The following is a 20,349-nucleotide window of genomic DNA, read 5'->3' on the forward strand; positions in this document are numbered from 1 at the left end:
CATATACACATTATTTTGACAACACATTCATTCTACAACACAATCGTTATTTATATGTTATATCTGTCAAATCATCTATTTATATTCCTACATTACATTAAATAATTACATCTCAAATTTTATTTACACATTTTAAATGATTATTAATTAAAATAAATAATAATATATTTAAATTTTTTTATACATAAAATTATTTCATCTTATTTTATGAGTGTAATTTATTTAATATTAAATTTTATTATAATTTTGAAATGAAGAAGTACAATATATGGGAAAAAAATCACACTTGCATATCATTAAAAAATTATCTGTTATTTTCATCAATTTATGTTAAAAAAATAAGATTCAAGAAATAAATATTAAAAATTAATTTAAGATAATGGAGATAGTAGAGAGGAGATTTTGAGTGATTTATAATGTAGAATAATGTGTTTTAATAAAATGTATTGAACAAAAAATTAGCATTAAAATAAATGAGTGGGGTCTCATGTGGGACCGTTTCACGGATCTTAATCTGTGAGACGGGTCAACCCTACCCAGATTCACAATAAAAGTAATATTCTTAGCATAAAAAGTAATATTTTTTCATGGATGACCCAAATAAGAGATCCGTCTCACAAATATGACCCGTGAGACCGTCTCACACAAGTTTTTGCCAAAATAAAAAATATTATTATACATAAGCAACAAATAATATATAATATAAATATATACACAGTTGTTGAAGACATTGACTTGGAATATGACTGAAAATTCAAATGTCCAAGATGTACACTACTTTTACATAACATTAAATAAACCTACTGAAAATGTACGGCGGTGATGTTGAGGGTTTTTATCTTTTATTTTGGGTCTCCATTCATTTCACGTCAGCTGGTTCCAGCTCTACTCCACACATTCACTCACATTCTTCAATTCATCTCTCTCTCTGTCTCCATCTTCCCTTGAAAGAAGGCGAAAGTTTTGGGGGATAAAGGGATGAGAGGGAGACACCCGACTCCATCGCTACTTATACAACAAAAAGGGTTGTTTAGGTTTCAGCTTACGGAGAAAGATGGAGCTTATTTTCGAGGGGAATGTTGTCTGGCTCGAGGACTCTTGCTCGATCGGGATTTAATGTTTTATGACTCCGTAATAACACGTAAATTTATAGATCTCTGGCTGCTGTCATCGGACCAGGCTTCATTCCCCCCCTAGATATTGCTTCCCCACCGACGTTTATGGAAAGGTAACGGATTCGGTCAAATTTTCAGACTTTTATTGGCTGTTTGGGGAATAAATAAGGAGAGACGGGCTCTGCTGATTGGTGTAATGATGAGGATCTTGACTTTGAGGTTTCGAATGATTCTTTTGTTTGTCGATGGAAAAAAGGTTTCATCATCATTACAACCTTTTCGATTTCTGTTGTTTTTTTTTCCAACAGGTTATGATGGCGTTTCTGTGTCAGATGATTCCCACCCTTTAGTCAGATTCGATTAATTCCCTCGTGAGTTATATTTGTTCATGATGGATGGCTTTTGGATTTCAGATCTATCTGCCTGTTTCTGTAATTTCTAGATCTATACCCATTTAATTAATCTTTCTCATTAATTAATGCCTTTGATTAATCTAATCATCATCCTCGTCTGCTTCTTCGATCTTCTATTTAATGGCTATGAATACTTTGTTCAACAACTTGTACTAACAATGCACGCATATTGAATTTCCACACGCACATGCAAGAACTACCTAGCTTGGTTTCTAAGACTTGAAAGAAATTAAAATAATCCATAGGATTCCATAAAAAGTACTCATAGTTTTTTTTGGTAGATGAATCTGAGTGAAATAGAGCATTGGTTTTGCAAAAGGGAGAATAGAATCAGAATGCTGCATGCTTTCTTGATTGGAAAATAAATGAGTCCACTAGTCGCCTTCCCCAAATCATTTGCTCGTTATAATTGATTTTGCATTAATGTTCTTTTTAAATACAGAATGTTTCGTGATTATCCAACAAAAAAATGTAAAAGAAAAATCTTAATTAGAGCGGTGTGGTGGTTCAAAACAAAAAAGCTAGCTAGGTGTGGGATCCAAGACATTTAGTGTTGAAATTAACTCTTATCTTTATATGGTACTGGAGCTAGTTTCCGAACCACCACATGTTGGCACTTCCTTACATTTACTTATGTATTATTTATAGAGGTTCTCTGTTAATATATACTCGGGCATTGGATATTTTGATTTGGCTAACCAATTTCTACATAGAAATTATGTGCGGTACACTTTATTTTGACCCGAAATAGTTTGTTGTAGGACGAGATCCGATCGAGTTTAGGCGTTGCTCGAATAGCCTAGTACTTTTTTAAAAAAAAAAAGAAACATAAAATTACATATGAAATGACGCTCAAAGTTTAAGCTTTACTTTTCTCTGGATATATAACTCATCATGATGATAAACACAGTACACAAACAAATCTAAAACGCCCCGAAAGTCAAACGATCAAACTTCCGAAGATGTTCAACTTCCTTGAAATCCACCACACATTCCGGCAATGGAACGGCGTAACGTCTTTTATTGTGACAATACCAATAAGTCGTATATTTTCTTCTAAACCCCTGCATTCGGGCCGTCTCATGTTTGTCAATTCTTTCCAAAATTTGCACCGATACGGTTTTTGGGTCGGGTTAAATGCACATCCATTTAGGACGAAGCTCGAGTACTTGGCTACATAGGGTCCATAACTAAGATCCAATTTGTGTTGTTCACCACTTGTGGCCCAATCCGACCCGTTCCATACAATCCCATTTCTTCAGATGGGAAATCACCCCGCATGGCTTCCAATCTTCTCACACGCCTGATCGGAACAACATCCACGTAATATGTGATTCTATCATCAGTACACAGAATCCCATAATGATGAAAGTCCTTCAAAGGGTCGATCCATAACACGTACATCTCCTCTCCCTCTACTAGTACTCCCATCTCCAAAGAAATTTGTCTGCACCAGCCATTCTTGACCATGGATGTGTCCCAAGTCTTAAAATTGTGATTTATAAGTTATAAATCAAAAGCGTGTCTCCAGTATCTTGCGATTCTTTCTCGTAGTATAAATAGGCTAGAGGTGTCTGTTTGTACAGTAGATTTTATTCAATATATATTTCTAGCAAATGGGAGAAGATTTCCCCCGCCTTATTCTGGTTGTGCAACTTTGTTACCTCTTTGTTTGTCAACATGGTGTCATAGTGCCAGGTTGCGTCTTCGATCTGAATTTAGATCCACTCTATGTTAATACATCGGACATGCCAGGGCTTAATTAGATCAATGAGCAACTGTTTGGTACTGAAAATCACGAAATCTATCTCGTCGTGGTTATACGGGTACATGGGATCGTTGCAAGTGTAGAAGGTGACCACGACTCCTGATAATTGTCGGGCAAGTTTATGGATGACTCGAAGTATCCATGCATGTACATTAGATTTGACTGAAAGCCAGAACTTCTTGTTTCATCCACGGAGATTTTATATATTGAAAGATTGCAGTTGCACTAATTAAAATTACTAATTCTAAAAAGGTGCAGCTCGCATTTCCAATTTAATTTAGTAAATGTACGTACTTATAAATTAGTCTAGTTCCATTTATATTGTTGGAGCAGCCAGCACTTTTTAAAAAAAAAAAAAAAGGAACCAGCACCTTTTTAGATAGATGGCCATGGCGTTGATGGTTTTGTATAGGCAGAGTAGTTTCTCTTTGTATTCTAGGTGCATTATTTGTTCACATGTTTTCATCGGACCCGTAATCCAATTTGTTAACCTTAAAATATAAATTCAACATATTGGACCGAAAAACAGTTATATTATATAATATATAATGAAATTATAATATAATAAATAATATATTGTACATTTTAAAAACATTTAATAATCTAAACAAAAACTTACACATAATCAAAATATCAATAATAATTATATATATATTTTTTTAAAAAAAATCAAATAAACTCTAATACTATTAAAATAATATTTTTAACAAAATTCCAAATCCAAATAATAATATATATATATATATATATAAATAAAATTTAAGATTTTACATGTAAAAATAATTAGATTCTAAAAAAGGTTACCATAAAAATAAAAAAATTTCTGAACAAAAATAATAATAAAAAAAGGTGAATTGATTCAACCGGTTCACTGGTTCATGACTAGTTCTTATCGATTTGGCCATTAAAATGGTTTTTAGCTATAGTCTGGATCGAACATGTGATCGATTCCCGATCAAACAGACCGGTCTAGTCCCATTCTTAAAACACTGATTTGTTCTTGCAGAAGACAGTCTCAAGATAAGGCAATAACATAACTTGTTAATGGATTCGAATGTTTAATTTATGTACACATATTATCTATAATATATTATACTGTTGAGATATTTTCAGTTTATTTTTGATAATCAAACCTTTATGAAATATTTCAATAGTGGAGTTACGATCATCCATAATGATGTTACTAATAGAATTAAGGATTATATTAAAAATACCAAAACAAGCATGGTGAAAAGCCGTCTTAAACAAAGTATGAACGTCTCTATTTATCTGTCTTCTAATATGTTCAATTTTTTTACTGAGCTAGCTCTTGTTCCAAATAAATTAACAACAAGCTGAGATAGTGAGACGAAACTAAGTGAGGTTTGATGCATGATCGGAGTAGATCACATGCTCCTTTGTGATAATTTGTTTTCAATGTTATAAAGATCAAGTCATTTGAGTATCGAACAACCATACCAACAAGAAAGGATCTACATTACAATTGACAAACCCTTCCATAGGCTTCCTCCATAATACATCAGGGCACAATGTTTGCTAGATGTAAATCGATCGTTCTTACAGCAAGCCAATTCGTAAAGGTATTAGTGGCATAAGTAATCGTCCAGTTTGCATTGGGAGAAATGCTATTCTACATTTTCTCATTGTAGTGCCGGATGCCGCATAAAATCATTATCCGATCTTCCCATAATTTGAAAAATAAATCATTATACAAAATTCTAAATACTTGAGATCTTGATTCTTGATGTTATATGAACTGTAAACAAGTAAAGAAACTATTTTTGATGTCGCGTTAAACACCAAAATATTTTACATTTTTTGCCCGACATTATATATGATATGTAAATGTCATAATATTTTCTTAATAGTTTCTTCCACATTTTTATGAACTAACTTTTATATATGAGGATCATTCGGTTTTAAATTTATTTATCTTATTTAAAAAATATTCGTAAAAAACACATAATATTATATGATCCATATATATATATATATCATTAATATTATAATATGGCATATGCAGTGATGCTAATACATAATATGCTGCGTCATTTTCATGACTTTATAATTAATTTCAATAATCAGATAATGAAAATTTGAAGAGAAGAAACTACACTAATTTTACTGGCAGCTCTATCTTCTGGGAGAAGAAGGAAGTTTTTCACCAATCAACGTCTACTCTTTGAACTCCCTTACCCAAAAATCAATAGAGAAATTGGTGGTGGCAATATATATGGTCACCATTTCGATTCGGTAAATAACTGAAGAAAACCCGAGGATGACAAATTCTACTCCTAGTTGAACATTCTCAATTGAAAATGTATTCCAATTTTCACCAAGTTAAATTTAATTTGTACATCCAATTCTCCCTCCCTCTCTACATGAAATAGGCTCCTCCAAATGTTCAAATTGTTGAATACTTTCTATAACTGATCATCAAACACCAATAATAATATTTTTTTTTAAAAAAGGAACAGAAATAGAAGAGTATAATCCTAGCGTTGTCTAGTGTTTGAGCTCCGAAGAGTCAAACCGTGCAAAAATTTGGTATATCCAAGCAAACTCAGTTTCCCATCGCTCTTCATCCAATCTCTGAGCATATAATGTGCAGTTTGCCCAACATTTAGCTCCTGCATGCATGTGTCAAACATTATCCACCATCAAATCAACATACCAACAAGCTTTGTATGTGTCACGCCACTTAACGCTTCACAGAACAAAAAGATTAAGCTGTACGAATACGATGATAAGTAGCTAGTATTTTACCCGAGCCAATTCCTCTACTGATATGACTCGGTTGCCCTCTTGTTCAAAATGCTCAAATGCCGTGAATGCAATTTGCTCCCAATTTTCAAGTGCTTCCAATTGATATGTGCTGATTGCAGCTGCACAGAACTCGTCAAAGTCCAATTTTCTGTAAGCCAATGGGGACATCTGCAACATCAAAACACCTACATTTAGAATATACGAGGAAACTAAATGTCAAAGTAAAGATAATTTATTCAGACGTAAAGAAATCAAACTTATTCAGTAAGGTATAAACTTTGAGGGCTGACCATATGTAGAATATCTGGGACCCTAGACACCTGCATAGCATCAGTAGCATTGTATGCAAGAGCCTGAAAATTCAACCGACACTAAAATCACCGTTTGTACATTATAGAGTCCTTCAATGAATTTCACACGGGGTGTGAGTAAGCACACTAGAAGAAATTAAGATCGACCTTTCTGAAGTTGTCAAGAGAGACACGCCCATCGTCACCAGGCTCCAAAAGCATGAATTGTGCTCTAAGATACAATAACTCATCCTCGGTCAGGGCTTTTGAAAGAGCCTACCAGCATCCAATGAAATCAATTAAATATTATTCATAGGTCAAGGTAAAAAGAAAACGTGATTCAATCTTTAGAGGTTTGAAACATTTCTGTAAGTGTGATTATTGAAAAACACTTCTAGTTTTGTTTTCTCAGAAAGAAGTTTGTATCAGTTTATCCACGAGCATGTCACAGAATGTCCATAGGGAAATACATCGATGTGAAACAATAATGGGAGTCAACAACGTTGCCGGTAATTGTTTAGGACGGATACTGCTATAATTTATCTGAAAATTGATGTGGGAACAGTTTGACTAATTGAAACCTTATTAATAAATAATATGTCAACTTTGTTAAAGTTAATCAAGAAAAGAAGTTGATGGAGAAATCAATGGCCAACCAAATACTAATTGCATTCAAAATAGTTGAACGTGCAATGATAACAACAGAACAAGCAGTCAACTTTTAGTCGATATACAAGTATTACCTTCAGTGCTGCGCGCTTGAAAGGAGTTGCGTGCACATATGAATTTACCAACTTATAGATTAGTATGTCAAATGGAATAGGATGGCTCTCACTCCGCAACCATGGATGAGCTGCATTTGCAAAAAAAACACTGTGTATATGCATCGACGTTCACACATAGTTGTTGTAAAAGAAATATTTTTAGTCTGAAGATTAAATAAAAGAAACTAAGGTTATTTCGGTAATGACTCTGAAATTGCTACGAAATAGGAATATAATTTCCGACCTCCAGCAACAACAAATAAAAATAAAGACAGACAAAATGAACTGTTTCACGTGAAAAGAATTTTGAAAAGATGTAAATAAAAATGTAACAAAGAAAAGTTCAACGAATAGATTGAGTTTGCTGTAGATCCTGATCCTATTCATGTTCACCTCTTCTGATCACGTCGAGTGGATCGTGACTAGGTTCATTTAATTCATATGACGAGAGGAAGAAGGATTCACAAGGAAAAAGTATTATCTTTAAAGCCAGAAGGTGAAAAAGTAAATTTCTAGTCAAGTATGGCGATGACACCCACACAGTTTTGTCACTTTCAAGAAACACACATAATTGACTCATGGAGTAGAAACTAACTCAAAGCTTGAGCAGCAGTCATTCTTTTCCGATAGTCCTTGTTCAAAAGTCGTTTTACAAAGTCCTTGGCATGAGGTGAGATAGATGGCCAAGGCATGTCCTCAAAATTTGGGTCAGCTCTCAAAACCGAACGAAATATCCCGGACTCTGTACGTGCCCAAAAAGGTCTGCTTCCACATAGCAAAATGTAGGTAATGACACCAATACTCCAAATATCAGCTTCCACGCTGTACGATCTATGGAGAACTTCTGGTGCCACGTAATAGGCACTTCCAACAATATCATTTAGCCTTTCATCTGCTGATACCAAGACACAGAAGGGGAGAAGAGCTAAAACTTTAGCAACTGCAAAGAATACTCAGTAGGAACAAAAGCTAACAATTTAATGCACCCATAAAAGATTCTAAACCATGACGATAACAAGTTTCAGGCACATCAAGATTAGTTTAATCAAAATTGGAACAACAATAGCAGCAGTTACTAGTGACATGATGACATAAACTCCCCATGTCTGGAGATTTATAAAATTGTGTATCTATGTCAAACAAACAACCTTTTGGTACAAGTAAAAATCTTTTGAGATGGAGAGAGTTGATATGTACAAAAAAAAGATGGGGAAAAAATAGGAAGTATATCAAGCAAAATTCCCATGACAAGTAGGCACAAAAAGAAATAAATAAATCAAGTGAACAAGAATATCCTAAAGGACAGCTAAAAGATTTCAGATGGCATGTGCACATGGGAATATTCCAAGTGCCCGCCGCTTGAAAAGCAAACAGACAGTTATTATGAACTATAGATAGCATCAAATAACTAAAGTATAACTTGGGATTATAGTGACGAACTGCAAATCTCTATAAAAAATAGTGTGGCTTCAGGTTCAAATGAGAAACAAGAAAATTGTGATCTACTTGGCTTGTATTTATGTTACGAGCCTTCAAGTATACCCAAGTCTCAGTAGCAGTATCCATCAGACTTGATAGTACTTGGATGTTCCCGTCGCAATACCGCTACTTGATGGAAGCTGATTGGTGAGGTTACATAAAAAATCAACATGCACTAGATCATTTACAGCACACTCAGTGGACAAAAAAATTTAAAGAATTAGGTAGCTCAACTGTTACCTGGCTTGATGAAATCAGAAAGACCAAAATCAATAAGCTTCATATCCGCATCTTCATTTCTAGAGGTGAAAAGAAAATTCTGTGACGCAAGTAATTGCAAGTTAACACCAGCATTAAGACTTGACATTTAATCACTGTTAAAGAGACTTGGACAAAAAATCTTGCTAAAATACCTCGGGTTTTAAGTCCCGGTGAACAACACCTTGAAGGTGACAAAACGATACGACGCTAAGAATTTGAACAACAATTAGTTTTGCTTCCTCCTCTGTATACCTACCACCTCTGAAATGGACAGCAACTATGAGTTTTCTTCAACCACAGAAATGACAAAGTGATGATGTGTGTAAATTTTGAGTCTCTGTGTCAATTAATAAGTATGATAAAGCCAGCATTATAAAGACAATAAAACCTTGCTGTTAAGGTTCCATACAAAAGTGATAAGTAATAGATAATCTAATTTAAAAGAAAGTATGACCTACATGGATTGACTAACATTAACATGTATAATTAAAATCCAGATATGAGAGTTGGACTTTTATGTGGGAAGATTATAGGGTATACAATATATGTTAACTCACTTACTTCGACAGTATTCTGTCCAGTAGTTCTCCACCTTCACACAACCTGGGAGATGAGGGAAAAAATTAAAACTATGTTCACAGGCAAAAGAGAGTAGAAAGATGCAATAAAAGGAAAAATTAGGTAAATTGCATTCATTCATGCAGGAATTTATTTACCAGCAATTCAATAACTAAGAGTGGCAGATCATCTCCAGAAAACGAGTTAAAAGGAAAAATGAAACCCACTAAAATCAACATATGATAAGGCTTATTGCATTTTTATCGAATCTAAAATTCTAGAACTTGGAAAAGCACACTCCATTAGATAAATGATATAGAAAGGCGCAAAGTTTTGCACGGAAAGAGACTTTATAAACTTCTTTTGCATATTTTACTTCATAATAGTTATGCACCCAACTGTCAAAACAAGTTTGGACCGTAACTTACACACATATATAGCAATTCTTTAGTGCAAGTGAAAAACTTTCAAATCCTAGAGCTAGGAAAAAAATTTAACAAGGTTGATTGACAAAAGAACAAGAGCATTATTACATTGAAAAGGGTATTACAGAAGCTTAAATCCTTCAAAAGAACGAAAAACATAGGTTGTACCGACGAAACCTTGAGTAGGAAACGAACGCAAGAATAAATAATATAACATTATCAAATGAGAGACATGTCAAACACCTCTTTGATCTCATGGGGTGCATTCCATATGGCCATACCAATTTCCTCAGGTAACCATCACTATCAGACTAACTATTATATTGACATGTTTATGTTTTTTTGTCAATTTCTTTAAAATACTCGTTTCTTCTAAATTCTAGTTACAATACACTAATTTCTAATGTTTAAAATCAGTAATGTGTCACGCACATGGATCGTGTGTGCACTGATGGCTGGTCTAAATAGAGGCCCTTTTGCTACTTCAAAACCATCACTTAAAAGCAGTCTTATGAACAGTAAAGCAAACATGGTGCACACAGGACCAAGACAAAGCCTGTAACAACGGATACATCTTGAAGCTTGGAGCACATACCTTTGATGCTCCTAGAAGGCTACAGGTATGCTTTTGATACAAATTTTTTACATACATTTGACTTTTTCTTAAAATTATTTTGTTTATCAGAGATTTTTTTCGCAAAACTATGGCCCATTGATGCTGCACTTCATAGGTCAGGATTATAAATATGTACAAGTCTTGGAGAGAAGCATAGAGCATAAGGAATTACATACTCCATTATTATGTACACGTTATTGGCATCTTCACATGCATCATAATATCTAACTAGATGCTTGTGGCCTGAAAGAGCTTTTAAGATTTTCACTTCTCTGCGAACATCTTCAATGGATATTGCAGTTGTCATCTGCCAAAATAAGTTTGTTAAGAGATACATACAGTTCATACAATCATAAATTGTAAGTTAAACTGATATGGGGAAGGAAAGATATCAGGATAAATAAGATACCAGCCTACACCAATATTGAATAGTCAATTGGCATAAATAAAAGACTTCTGGTATCGTAGAAATATTTCATTTCATTTTATACTCTATAAGAAAAGATGTCTGATGCTTTACACTTTTGTTCATCTCCATATACATTTGAAAATTTGGAACGATATTTTTACTCACAAAAACTACATTCATTTCAGAAAGAAAAGGATCCCAAGCAGCAAACCCATACATCCAAGTAATATGATTATATATATAATCCAAATGATTGACTCCAAGCCACTAGTTAATTAAGTTCAACAATAGGCAGCTTTTAAGCACTCCTTTCATCTGAGATAAAACAGTTATCTTTACAATGAAATCCCTGATAGGCATTTAGTCATTTTTTGCACGTATAAAATCTTAAATGCACATGCTTTCATTAAAACATTGTAGATCTCAAATCTTAAACTGTAAGGGCTCAGAGGAAATTTTAATGTGAATTTTCTAGAAAATAAATCATGCTGTTCCATTTAAAAACTAAAACTGGAAATGAATCTGACCAATAGAGAATGGTACTATTTCAACAGTTGACCAAATGTCACCTCTGACATAGAAGCATCAATAATGTTGAATAAGATTAAAATATTTAATGTTGAAATCTCATAATTAATATCTCCTCCATTCCAATCACAAACGAAAAACAAGTCATTTATGCATATAATTAGGAATGCCATGTAGATCAAACTAGTCTCTCTTTCTTGCTAGATATCCCTATCTCACCTAAACCAGAAGAGCTTTCATTCCCTCACATTCACATATTCAGGTAATACAATATATTGGCCAAACTCAGAGTTGCCATCAACCAATTTGGCAGCACAATGGCTCAACATTCCCTGATCCTCACAAAATTATCCTTTTGCCCTCTACTAATTCTAATTGAACTCCCAAAATCAGCCAGACGGCTTTTACCAAAAGCTGCAAAATTTGATCGCCTATCTGGTTGTTTAAACAAGTGCACATGAAAGACAGAGGCTATCTGCTAAGAGACAACCATACTATCAACGTGACTCGAGCATTTATTTTACATGATCAATTTTCTAAAGCAATGCCAAGCCAACACTAGAACTCCGATATTGGACGAACCCACCAATTCCATATCACATTTGCAATTTTATTTCTGTTCTAGAAGCCAAATATACTCCCTCACAAAGCATGTGGTTGAGTTACCACCCGAGCAGACAAAAACATGAGCACAATCTACTGTTATATATTTGATTTTAATCAAATTTGAATTTCCACAGGCAAGGAGGATACGATCGATTAGCAACAAACAAACCTTAGCCTTGGAGATGATTTTGACAGCAAGAGGTATGTCCTTGAGCTCCCCTCTCCGCGCTTTAGCATAGCAAGTATGTCCAAAATGGCCTCTCCCCACCTCTTTCCCCAGCTCAAACTTGGCTCCAAAATTCTTATTATAGCCAAAATTTTTATCCAGGGCGTTGTGGATCGGTTCCGCCCCTTCCGCCACAGTGGTGGCAGCTTCCTCGGGAATGGTGCCCTCCCTGGGCGGCTTCTTCCCATGGGCCCCCAACTTCCTCAGAGAAGACCGGATATGCTTCGCCGGGGACGGCGGAGGAAACGGACGTTTGAAAAATCTCCTCGGTGTGGACCTTGACGGAGAAGGCGAGACACCCGCCGGAGTGGCGTCACCGACACCAAAGGGATACGGGCTGGGCCAGGGGCTGCTTGCGGCGGAGGATCTCGACGGAGTGTTCTTAACGGAGGGGGTGCCGTTCCGAGGAGGCGTCTGGGAGTGGCGATCCCCTCCGTCGGTAACAGTAATAGTAGTTGTGCAGCCATGGTTTTCGCTGGTGGGGATCGTCTTACCATAGCACTGCCCCATCAGCAGAATGCATCAACTCGACACGCCTCTCTCTCTCTCTCACACACACACACAACTGTTAGGATTATATATACACACACACACGCACAAATCTGGTAATTGGATGGGAGAGAAAAGTCAAAGCAATCAACGGTGCGGATCTTTACTTTTGGGCAACTAATACCACATTACGGCGAAAAAACGTTAAAACAAAAGAATAAAATGAAAATCTCAGACAGTTTCTTTCGTTTGTTTGCTTTCTCCTTATTTATGAAATTATACACTCACAAACAAGAAGTCTCCGTCTGCCATCAACTAGAATAGAATGATGCATGTTTAAGTTTATCCAATACAATACGAGATTGAGCATTGTGATTGGTGGAGATATAAAATTTTGAAATACTAAAAACGGATAGTTAAATAATTATTTGGCAAAAACTTGTTTCAGACGGTCTCACGAGTCGTATTTGTGAGACGAATCTCTTATTTGGGTCATCCATGAAAAAGTATAATTTTTTATGATAAAAGTATTATTTTTTATTGTGAATATCCGTAGGGTTGACCCGTCTCACAGATTAAGATATGTGACACGGTCTCACATGAGATCCACTCTAATTATTTATGTATGTGAACAAATAACTATTGAAACTTTAAATACTCTCTTTTCAATTTATTTTCAGTATATTTTACTTGATGAATTACTAGTGCTATTATTTTAATGGGAAGAAATCGGGTCACAAAATGAGTCGAGGTATTTAAAGATCCAAGGCCTGATAAAACGGCCCAATACAGACTTCGACCCCAAGTACAGGCCCATTGGACTTCTGGCTCTCTTCTCTCTTAAATTTTCCTGCCGATCTTATTGCAGAGAGAAAAATCCTCTAAATTTTAATTATTATTTATTGAAAATTTATTCCGTTGCATTTACATATCTTTCTTTTGGACGAAGCCACAAATTAAATTGTTAATTGCAAAATAACCCTTGTTTTTTTTAAAAAAAACCTTTTACCTTCGGATTAATCAGCATCTTAACAAATTGTGTGTCAATACATATATTACAAACTGGTAGTCAATTCTATCTAAATGGATTTTGTTTTACTAAATATACAAATTTTTTATCCATGTCCATAATGAAGTGGAGACCGTTCATATTATATTATATTATATTATACGATACTATAATATAAGCAACAATCAATTTTTTTTTTATTACAACACACACAGAGATGGAGGATCGAACCTGAGAAAGAGAGCCAGTTAATCTGACGGGGTGAGACCATTAGCCCGATCTATGCAACAACCACATTATTGACTAGCAAATGACGAAACATTAATTTTTTTTAGAAAAGCATTGATATTAGATTTATTCCTATAAAACATACCTACTATAGCATGATGCATCAATTGTTGAAATTTATATTTAAAACAAGTTTTTTTTTTCCACAATATGCTTGCATGGTTGGATTGGATATATGACCACTGGACCAACTGTAAGTGTCCAAACAGTTGCCATATACCACTTTAAATGCCTGTATTCATTTTTCCACTTGCTCGCTCTCTCTCTCTCTCTCACGGAAATTAATTTTACAAAATTAGGTCATCTATATTTTTGGTACCACAATTTATACGTTTCGCCCAAAAAATTAGGTATACGGGCATCTCTCTTTCTAATTTTTTTCCCTTCGAAGAATGCCAGCTTTTTAGTTCCATCATAATATATATGTAAAATAATGTTAGAATTATTTGTTAGAATTATTTGTTAGTGTGTGTTTATAAATTCAATTTATATCAATCAAATTTGGCATGTTTTGATATAAATTTATTTACGACAATCGATATACGACAGACAATCTTTCATTTTCATCTGTCTCAAATATATAAGCATGTGTCCATAATAATTTAGACATTTTTTTCTACTATTTTTAGAATATACCCTTGTTTAGTTTGGGTGTTGTAATTAATTAACTATTAGAAAGATAGCAAATTATTTATATAAATATTCATCAGATAAGAGTAAATATGGAAAGTTATTTGTTTAACATGTTTTCAAACAATTTTTAAAATAGGTGTAGAAAAAAAACATGTCATATAATTGATACAGATATAATATATAATAATGCGATTTAGATTATTCGCGGTAGTGCAAGCCAACTTATTATAAATCAATAATTTGAGATAATAATATTGATAGCCGCGATCAATAAATTATGAAGGAATTATTTGTCACTTGATTTTATTTTACAACGGTCGATTATTGAGCAAACACAAATCATGCGATGGATTTGAAATGTTAGAAGCTGAGTGGGACTGATGGAGAAGGAAAGGAACATGCCATGTGCATACATGTGACCATAGTATTTTTCAATCGGATACTCCGTCGTATTATATTTTGGGGGAATATATGTATATAATTTTGGATGGAAACTCCGTCGTATTATATTTTGGGGGAATATATTTATCTAATTTTGGATGATAAGCCTTCGTCAACAAATTACGAACAAAACAAAATGGGAAAAATAAATAATTTTTTTTACTTTAAAATACAAATAATATTCCAATGCCAGATCATGTTTGTTTGTTGGTACTTGGCCTAGAGAATATAACAATACATAATATTCAAAATATTTTCAGTATAATCAAATTATATAAGGCCGAAATATTTCAATATTTTTCAACACTCCCTTATCCCCCCCTAGATCATACGTCAATGTCTGTCACTCTCCAGCTCCAGACAATAATTGGGGCTTGCCTCCTCACAGCTTTCTCCTTGTATCACTTTCAATGAAAAAAAGACGAAGATCCCATTTCTAAATCAATAAACTACTCCAGATCACACTAGCTAGACTTATATATTAATTAGTATTTTTTCCTCATTATTATATATAACTGTCCCCTAAATTAAATTAGACGAAAGTAGCGATCATGCCACCTAGAGATGGATTTCCCAGACTTGGGGATTGGTTGGGGTTACACGATGGTTGACTGCGTCGAATTCCATCTTTGTATCTATTTTTTGGCATATATTTAATATTTTATGGAATCTCATTATTATATAGTATTTTGGGAGTTGATTTGAGTTTGCCTTATGACCATAACATGCTGTCGGATCACTAAATTATGCGATTTGATTTTGGCTTATACGATGCGCAGTTGGATTTCTATTACAGCTAAACTGCAGTAGACGACGTTGTATGTAATTAAAATGTGTGTGTACAGTAAATAATGGTTGAATTAAAAGAAAGGATCTTTTTATCTTTTATGTAATTTAATAAATGAGAGAGATGATGCAGCCATTAATCTCACTTTCATAACCATATCTCTTGAGATCCAAGGACGACCACTCTTTCATTCATTTGCCTTTTATTATACCAACAATCTCGTTATCATCATCATTAATGCATTTGTTTTTACCTCTCATTTACTTCTTCCGCCGGCACCGCGTATCTATCAATTATTAATATTAGTAGACTAAATTTTACTACTGCTGTAGCTGTTTGTTATGACGCGGCGGCTTTTCAGATCCAAGTCTTGCACGCTCTCGATGCCATTCAACTCTTCTTCTCCAACGCCGCCCTCTGCGTATACGTACAACCAGGAAGAAGAAGAAGAAGAAGAAGAAGAAGAAGAAGAACCAGAAGAAGAAGAAGAAGAGGAGGGATATTTCGGGGATTTCAACAGCGATGATGAAGTCGACTACGATTCCGAGAATCCGGCTACTACCCCATTTATCAGTCCCTCGAAAGTTTCTTGTAATCTCAATCAGCAGCAGCAGTTTTCAGTTCTCGCGGTGGTTGCTTCGGCGCTTCGCAGGTCGCTGGTCACGTGCAGCTTGGAGGAAGACGACGTCGAGTCGGACGTAGACATTGGATGGCCCACCGACGTACGCCACGTGTCCCATGTCACGTTCGATCGGTTCAATGGATTTCTTGGAATCCCCGTCGAGCTCCAGCGGGAAGTACCCCGTAAACCCCCCAGCGCCAGGTTTCACTACGCACTCACACCATACAAATGTCGAAAAGTTAATGATTTCATAATTTAAATTAGTTTTTTTTAGTTAGACAAAATAAATAGATAAATTCCGACGCAAGATTACTTTCTACAAATTAATGTTTAATTAGATATGGTTTTTTAAAAATAAATTTTGAATATATATTTTCTGATTCCAATTTTCATTCAAATCTAAGTTTTACAAGGAAGTAAGGAATTTATTATTATTATTAAATAGGAAAAAAAAAAGAAGAGAAACTTCCTGTATCCCCGTTGACATAATTTTTTTTCTTACTATTGAGGATAGATTTGAAACTATATATATGTGTTTTTACATTACAATTTGATTATATAGATTTTATTTATAAAAAAATATATCATTTTACGAAAACAAGTGAAGAGTCATTATCGAAAAATGAAATGCAAATATATATATATATATATAGATTTGAAAATGTGATTAATTTTTCCGGCCCTGCAATTTGGTAAAGCATCTGTGATTCGATATATGCATTAACAAGTTGTGCAGCAGGTGCACATAATATAAGTTAATTTCCAGATAAGGTTGTTAGATTGCGTTTGGTTGGAAGGATAAGATAAACTAATGATTAATATGGAAAATGATAAAAAAAATGATTGTGGTAGGATTGTAATATATGGTGTAAAATAGTATTATGTTTGGTAAGATTTTTAAGTATAAGATAATTTTGAATTTTTTGATGAAAAGACAAAATTGCCCTTCCCCTTCGCGACGGCAGGGCGGCCGGAGACGGCAGGCGGGAGGCTGCGGCCAGAAACGGTCGGCCGGAAATGTCGACCGGCGTCGGAAATAGTCGGCGGCGGCGGTGGTCGGCCGGCGGCAATCGTGGTGGCGGCGGCGGCGGGAAGTGGTGGTGAGTTTGAACATAAAAGAAGGGTAAAATTGAAAAAATAGGAGGTATTAAGAGTTTGATAAATAATCCTAGGGGGTGAGGAAGTATTATTTTAACCTACCTAATATAACCTAATCATTCATAGGAGGGATTGACTTGGTTAAATAATCACGCGTACCAAACAGCTGACTAGGTAGGATAAAATAATCTATCCCGACTAATCATCCGAACCAAACGCGGCCTTAGAATACACTTGTCTGACCAACTTTTTCTGTTCTAAAAAACCATGGCTGGCGGGTCATTTTATAAATGCAAAGATGACATTCTTTTAACACACTGATTAGGAATCGGTATCTGCACATCAACATTTAAACAGCTCGTCTTAGTGTTGATTTTTTATTACCCTATTCTGATTTGTACCAATCATGATTACAGTACAAGTGTGTTTGGAGTCTCCCCACAGTCAATGCAGTGTTCCTATGATCATAGAGGAAACAGTGTGCCCGTAATACTTCTTCGGATGCAGAATCGTTTGTATTCAGAAGGCGGCCTCCAAGTATGTGTATATATATGTCGTCTCTACTCTTGTTAATCTATATACGCTTCATGAAATAATGTGTTGCGCGTCTTACTTACTGAAGGCAGAAGGAATTTTTCGAATAAACGCCGAGAATAGTCAAGAAGAAAATGTTAGGAAGCAACTCAATAGAGGTTTTGTGCCACATGGAATTGATGTCCACTGCCTATCCGGACTGATAAAGGTACGTTTTTTTCGCAACATGATTTTAGTAGTACCTCTACCACATCTGGTTCCAGAATTTTTATTTGATTTCTAGTTAGTATGAATAAGGTAGATATTATTAGATAAACATAAACATTCATATATTCATGACCGACGAAGAGGTGATCTTGAAACAGGCATGGTTTAGAGAGCTTCCCTCGGGAGTTCTCGACTCTCTGACGCCCGAACAGGTGATGCACTGCAACACTGAAGAAGAGTGCACCCAACTTGTGAAGCTACTTCCTCATACCGAAGCAGCATTACTCGACTGGGCGATAAATTTGATGGCAGACGTGGCGCAGCATGAGCATCAGAACAAGATGAATTCAAGGAACATCGCAATGGTATTTGCTCCTAATATGACCCAAATGGCTGATCCCCTGACGGCATTGATCCATGCCGTGCAAGTCATGAACTTTCTTAAGACGCTGATCGTGAAAACCCTCCATGAAAGAGAGAATCATTCTCGATCAGCTACCGCTTCAAACGAAAGGGATCATCAACTGGTGGTAAAGGAGCAATCTGCTGATGATTATACCCTCATACAAGCTCCCGATAATAATAACCCCTCATGGAGTGCCACTAAAAGGCGTACATTGGCTGGTAGCTTTAAAGAGGAATACGACATGGAAGCGGAGGGCATACTGAATCGTCTAAGTTTGCGCAGAGGTATGCGAAAGCTGTGCCGGCATCCCGTGTTTCAGTTGAGCAAAACAGTGAAGAAGAATGGTGGCTTGGAACTGTAAATACTACATTCGTTGGTAATACTAGCTAGGCTGTGTCCCCTGTTATATTTTGTGAAAGGAATGAAGATATTAATTCATTTAGGGTCCATTTTTTGTAATTTGTTTGGTTAATTATCAAATATTTTGTCAGATTAAAGCATGTATGGATGAATTGTAAGTACCATTTTTTTCTAGATCAAATCGGCACGATTGTGCTAATATTTGACATTAGAGGCAGAGTAGTTGAGTTTGGCAGTTGGACAAAATATTACCAAAATTTATGCCCACCCCCTGTTTTTGGTGATCAAATGGTACACTAACGCTCAAACGATCCTTCAAACAATATCATTTATCACTAGTCGCTTATTCCAATAAAGTGTTTTCGATGCAACATTTAATAAATTTCTTCATTAGATTCAATGTTACTCTTGAATTCACACTACCCAATTTTGTCACTTATTTGTATAGAAAATTTACAGTTTTACTTGTTAAATTTATCTATTAATCCGTTATCTTTGTATCTTTCTTCAATTTTGATCATTTTTTCATACTCGATGCTTATATAACGTCAATACGATATTAACACAATGTTGAGATTACCGGCACTCATCATGAAAGATGACTAAAATTGCCTAATTTTAAAATTATTCGGTGCACATCTAATGATTCTCTAGTTAAAGAAAGTCGCTAACTATAAAATAATTTCATAAAAATTTTGTAATACTTATAGACAATTCAGTTACATAAAGTAAATTAAACTCATATTTTTTAATAGAGATTAAATATTCATAAGATTTTGTAATATAGTTGTTAAATAATTAACTTTCTTGATTTGGTTATCATACACGTTCTACCGTTATTGTTTTCCCTACCATTGAAATCTAAATAAAGAAATCTTAATTCAAAGTTCAAGCCACAACCATATCAAAAACTAGATCCGGTGCCGAAATCGTATCCGAGTGATTCGATTCAGTTTCTATATAGTTTTCATTGGAATTTGGTACTCGACCTATCAGTTCTAAAATCGAAATCGCGATTAATTAGGCACACTTTTTATTGAACTTCCATCAACCGAAGTCACAAGAAAGTGACTCGTGTTTGACAATCAAGAATCAAGCTTAAACATTTAGATGCTGCAACAAAATGTGCACGAAACTTCGGATAACGTATCTCACATTGGCTAAGTTTATACAGAAAGATTACGTACGATTCTTCATATTTCCAGGTATAAAAAGAATTGCGTCATTGTGTGTTAAAAGTGTTGGAAATAT

At 34.9% G+C, this 20,349-nt stretch overlaps 2 protein-coding genes and 1 pseudogene across 2 annotated transcripts; 1 reads left to right on the forward strand and 2 right to left on the reverse strand.

Annotated features, from left to right (window-relative positions):
- Positions 1-1,323: 1,323 nt before the first annotated feature.
- LOC140810501 (probable xyloglucan endotransglucosylase/hydrolase protein 28) lies at positions 1,324-3,443 on the reverse strand (annotated as a pseudogene).
- Positions 3,444-5,608: 2,165 nt separating this feature from the next.
- On the reverse strand, positions 5,609-12,884 carry LOC140810612 (CDPK-related kinase 3-like). Its single transcript, XM_073168461.1, has 11 exons — positions 12,168-12,884; positions 10,632-10,762; positions 9,418-9,459; positions 9,009-9,117; positions 8,836-8,914; positions 7,712-8,008; positions 7,096-7,205; positions 6,521-6,628; positions 6,353-6,415; positions 6,063-6,230; positions 5,609-5,926 (listed from the first exon to the last, which is right to left on the reverse strand). The coding sequence occupies exons 1-11, from the start codon at positions 12,732-12,734 to the stop codon at positions 5,792-5,794; spliced, it is 1,809 nt and encodes a 602-aa protein (XP_073024562.1). The 5' UTR covers positions 12,735-12,884; the 3' UTR covers positions 5,609-5,791.
- Positions 12,885-16,067: 3,183 nt separating this feature from the next.
- Positions 16,068-19,308, forward strand: LOC140810613 (rho GTPase-activating protein 5-like). Its single transcript, XM_073168462.1, has 4 exons — positions 16,068-16,694; positions 18,008-18,128; positions 18,214-18,333; positions 18,491-19,308. Exons 1-4 carry the CDS (start codon positions 16,213-16,215, stop codon positions 19,097-19,099), a joined length of 1,332 nt encoding a protein of 443 aa, XP_073024563.1. The 5' UTR covers positions 16,068-16,212; the 3' UTR covers positions 19,100-19,308.
- Positions 19,309-20,349: the final 1,041 nt, after the last annotated feature.

Source organism: Primulina eburnea, chromosome 13, assembly GCF_022965805.1.
Source record: "Primulina eburnea isolate SZY01 chromosome 13, ASM2296580v1, whole genome shotgun sequence".
NCBI classification, from domain to species: domain Eukaryota; kingdom Viridiplantae; phylum Streptophyta; class Magnoliopsida; order Lamiales; family Gesneriaceae; genus Primulina; species Primulina eburnea.

What these genes read in the sequence shown, in the direction of transcription:
- LOC140810612 (XM_073168461.1), bottom strand. Translation starts at nt 12,734, where the DNA reads ATGGGGCAGTGCTATGGTAAGACGATCCCCACCAGCGAAAACCATGGC. An exon ending in ACCGGGACTTAAAACCCGAG is followed by an intron (nt 8,915 to 9,008) that starts GTATTTTAGCAA and finishes CTTGCGTCACAG; the next exon opens with AATTTTCTTTTCACCTCTAG. An exon ending in CAGTAGAGGAATTGGCTCGG is followed by an intron (nt 5,927 to 6,062) that starts GTAAAATACTAG and finishes ACATGCATGCAG; the next exon opens with GAGCTAAATGTTGGGCAAAC.
- LOC140810613 (XM_073168462.1), top strand. Translation starts at nt 16,213, where the DNA reads ATGACGCGGCGGCTTTTCAGATCCAAGTCTTGCACGCTCTCGATGCCA. An exon ending in ATTCAGAAGGCGGCCTCCAA is followed by an intron (nt 18,129 to 18,213) that starts GTATGTGTATAT and finishes TACTTACTGAAG; the next exon opens with GCAGAAGGAATTTTTCGAAT. An exon ending in GCCTATCCGGACTGATAAAG is followed by an intron (nt 18,334 to 18,490) that starts GTACGTTTTTTT and finishes ATCTTGAAACAG; the next exon opens with GCATGGTTTAGAGAGCTTCC.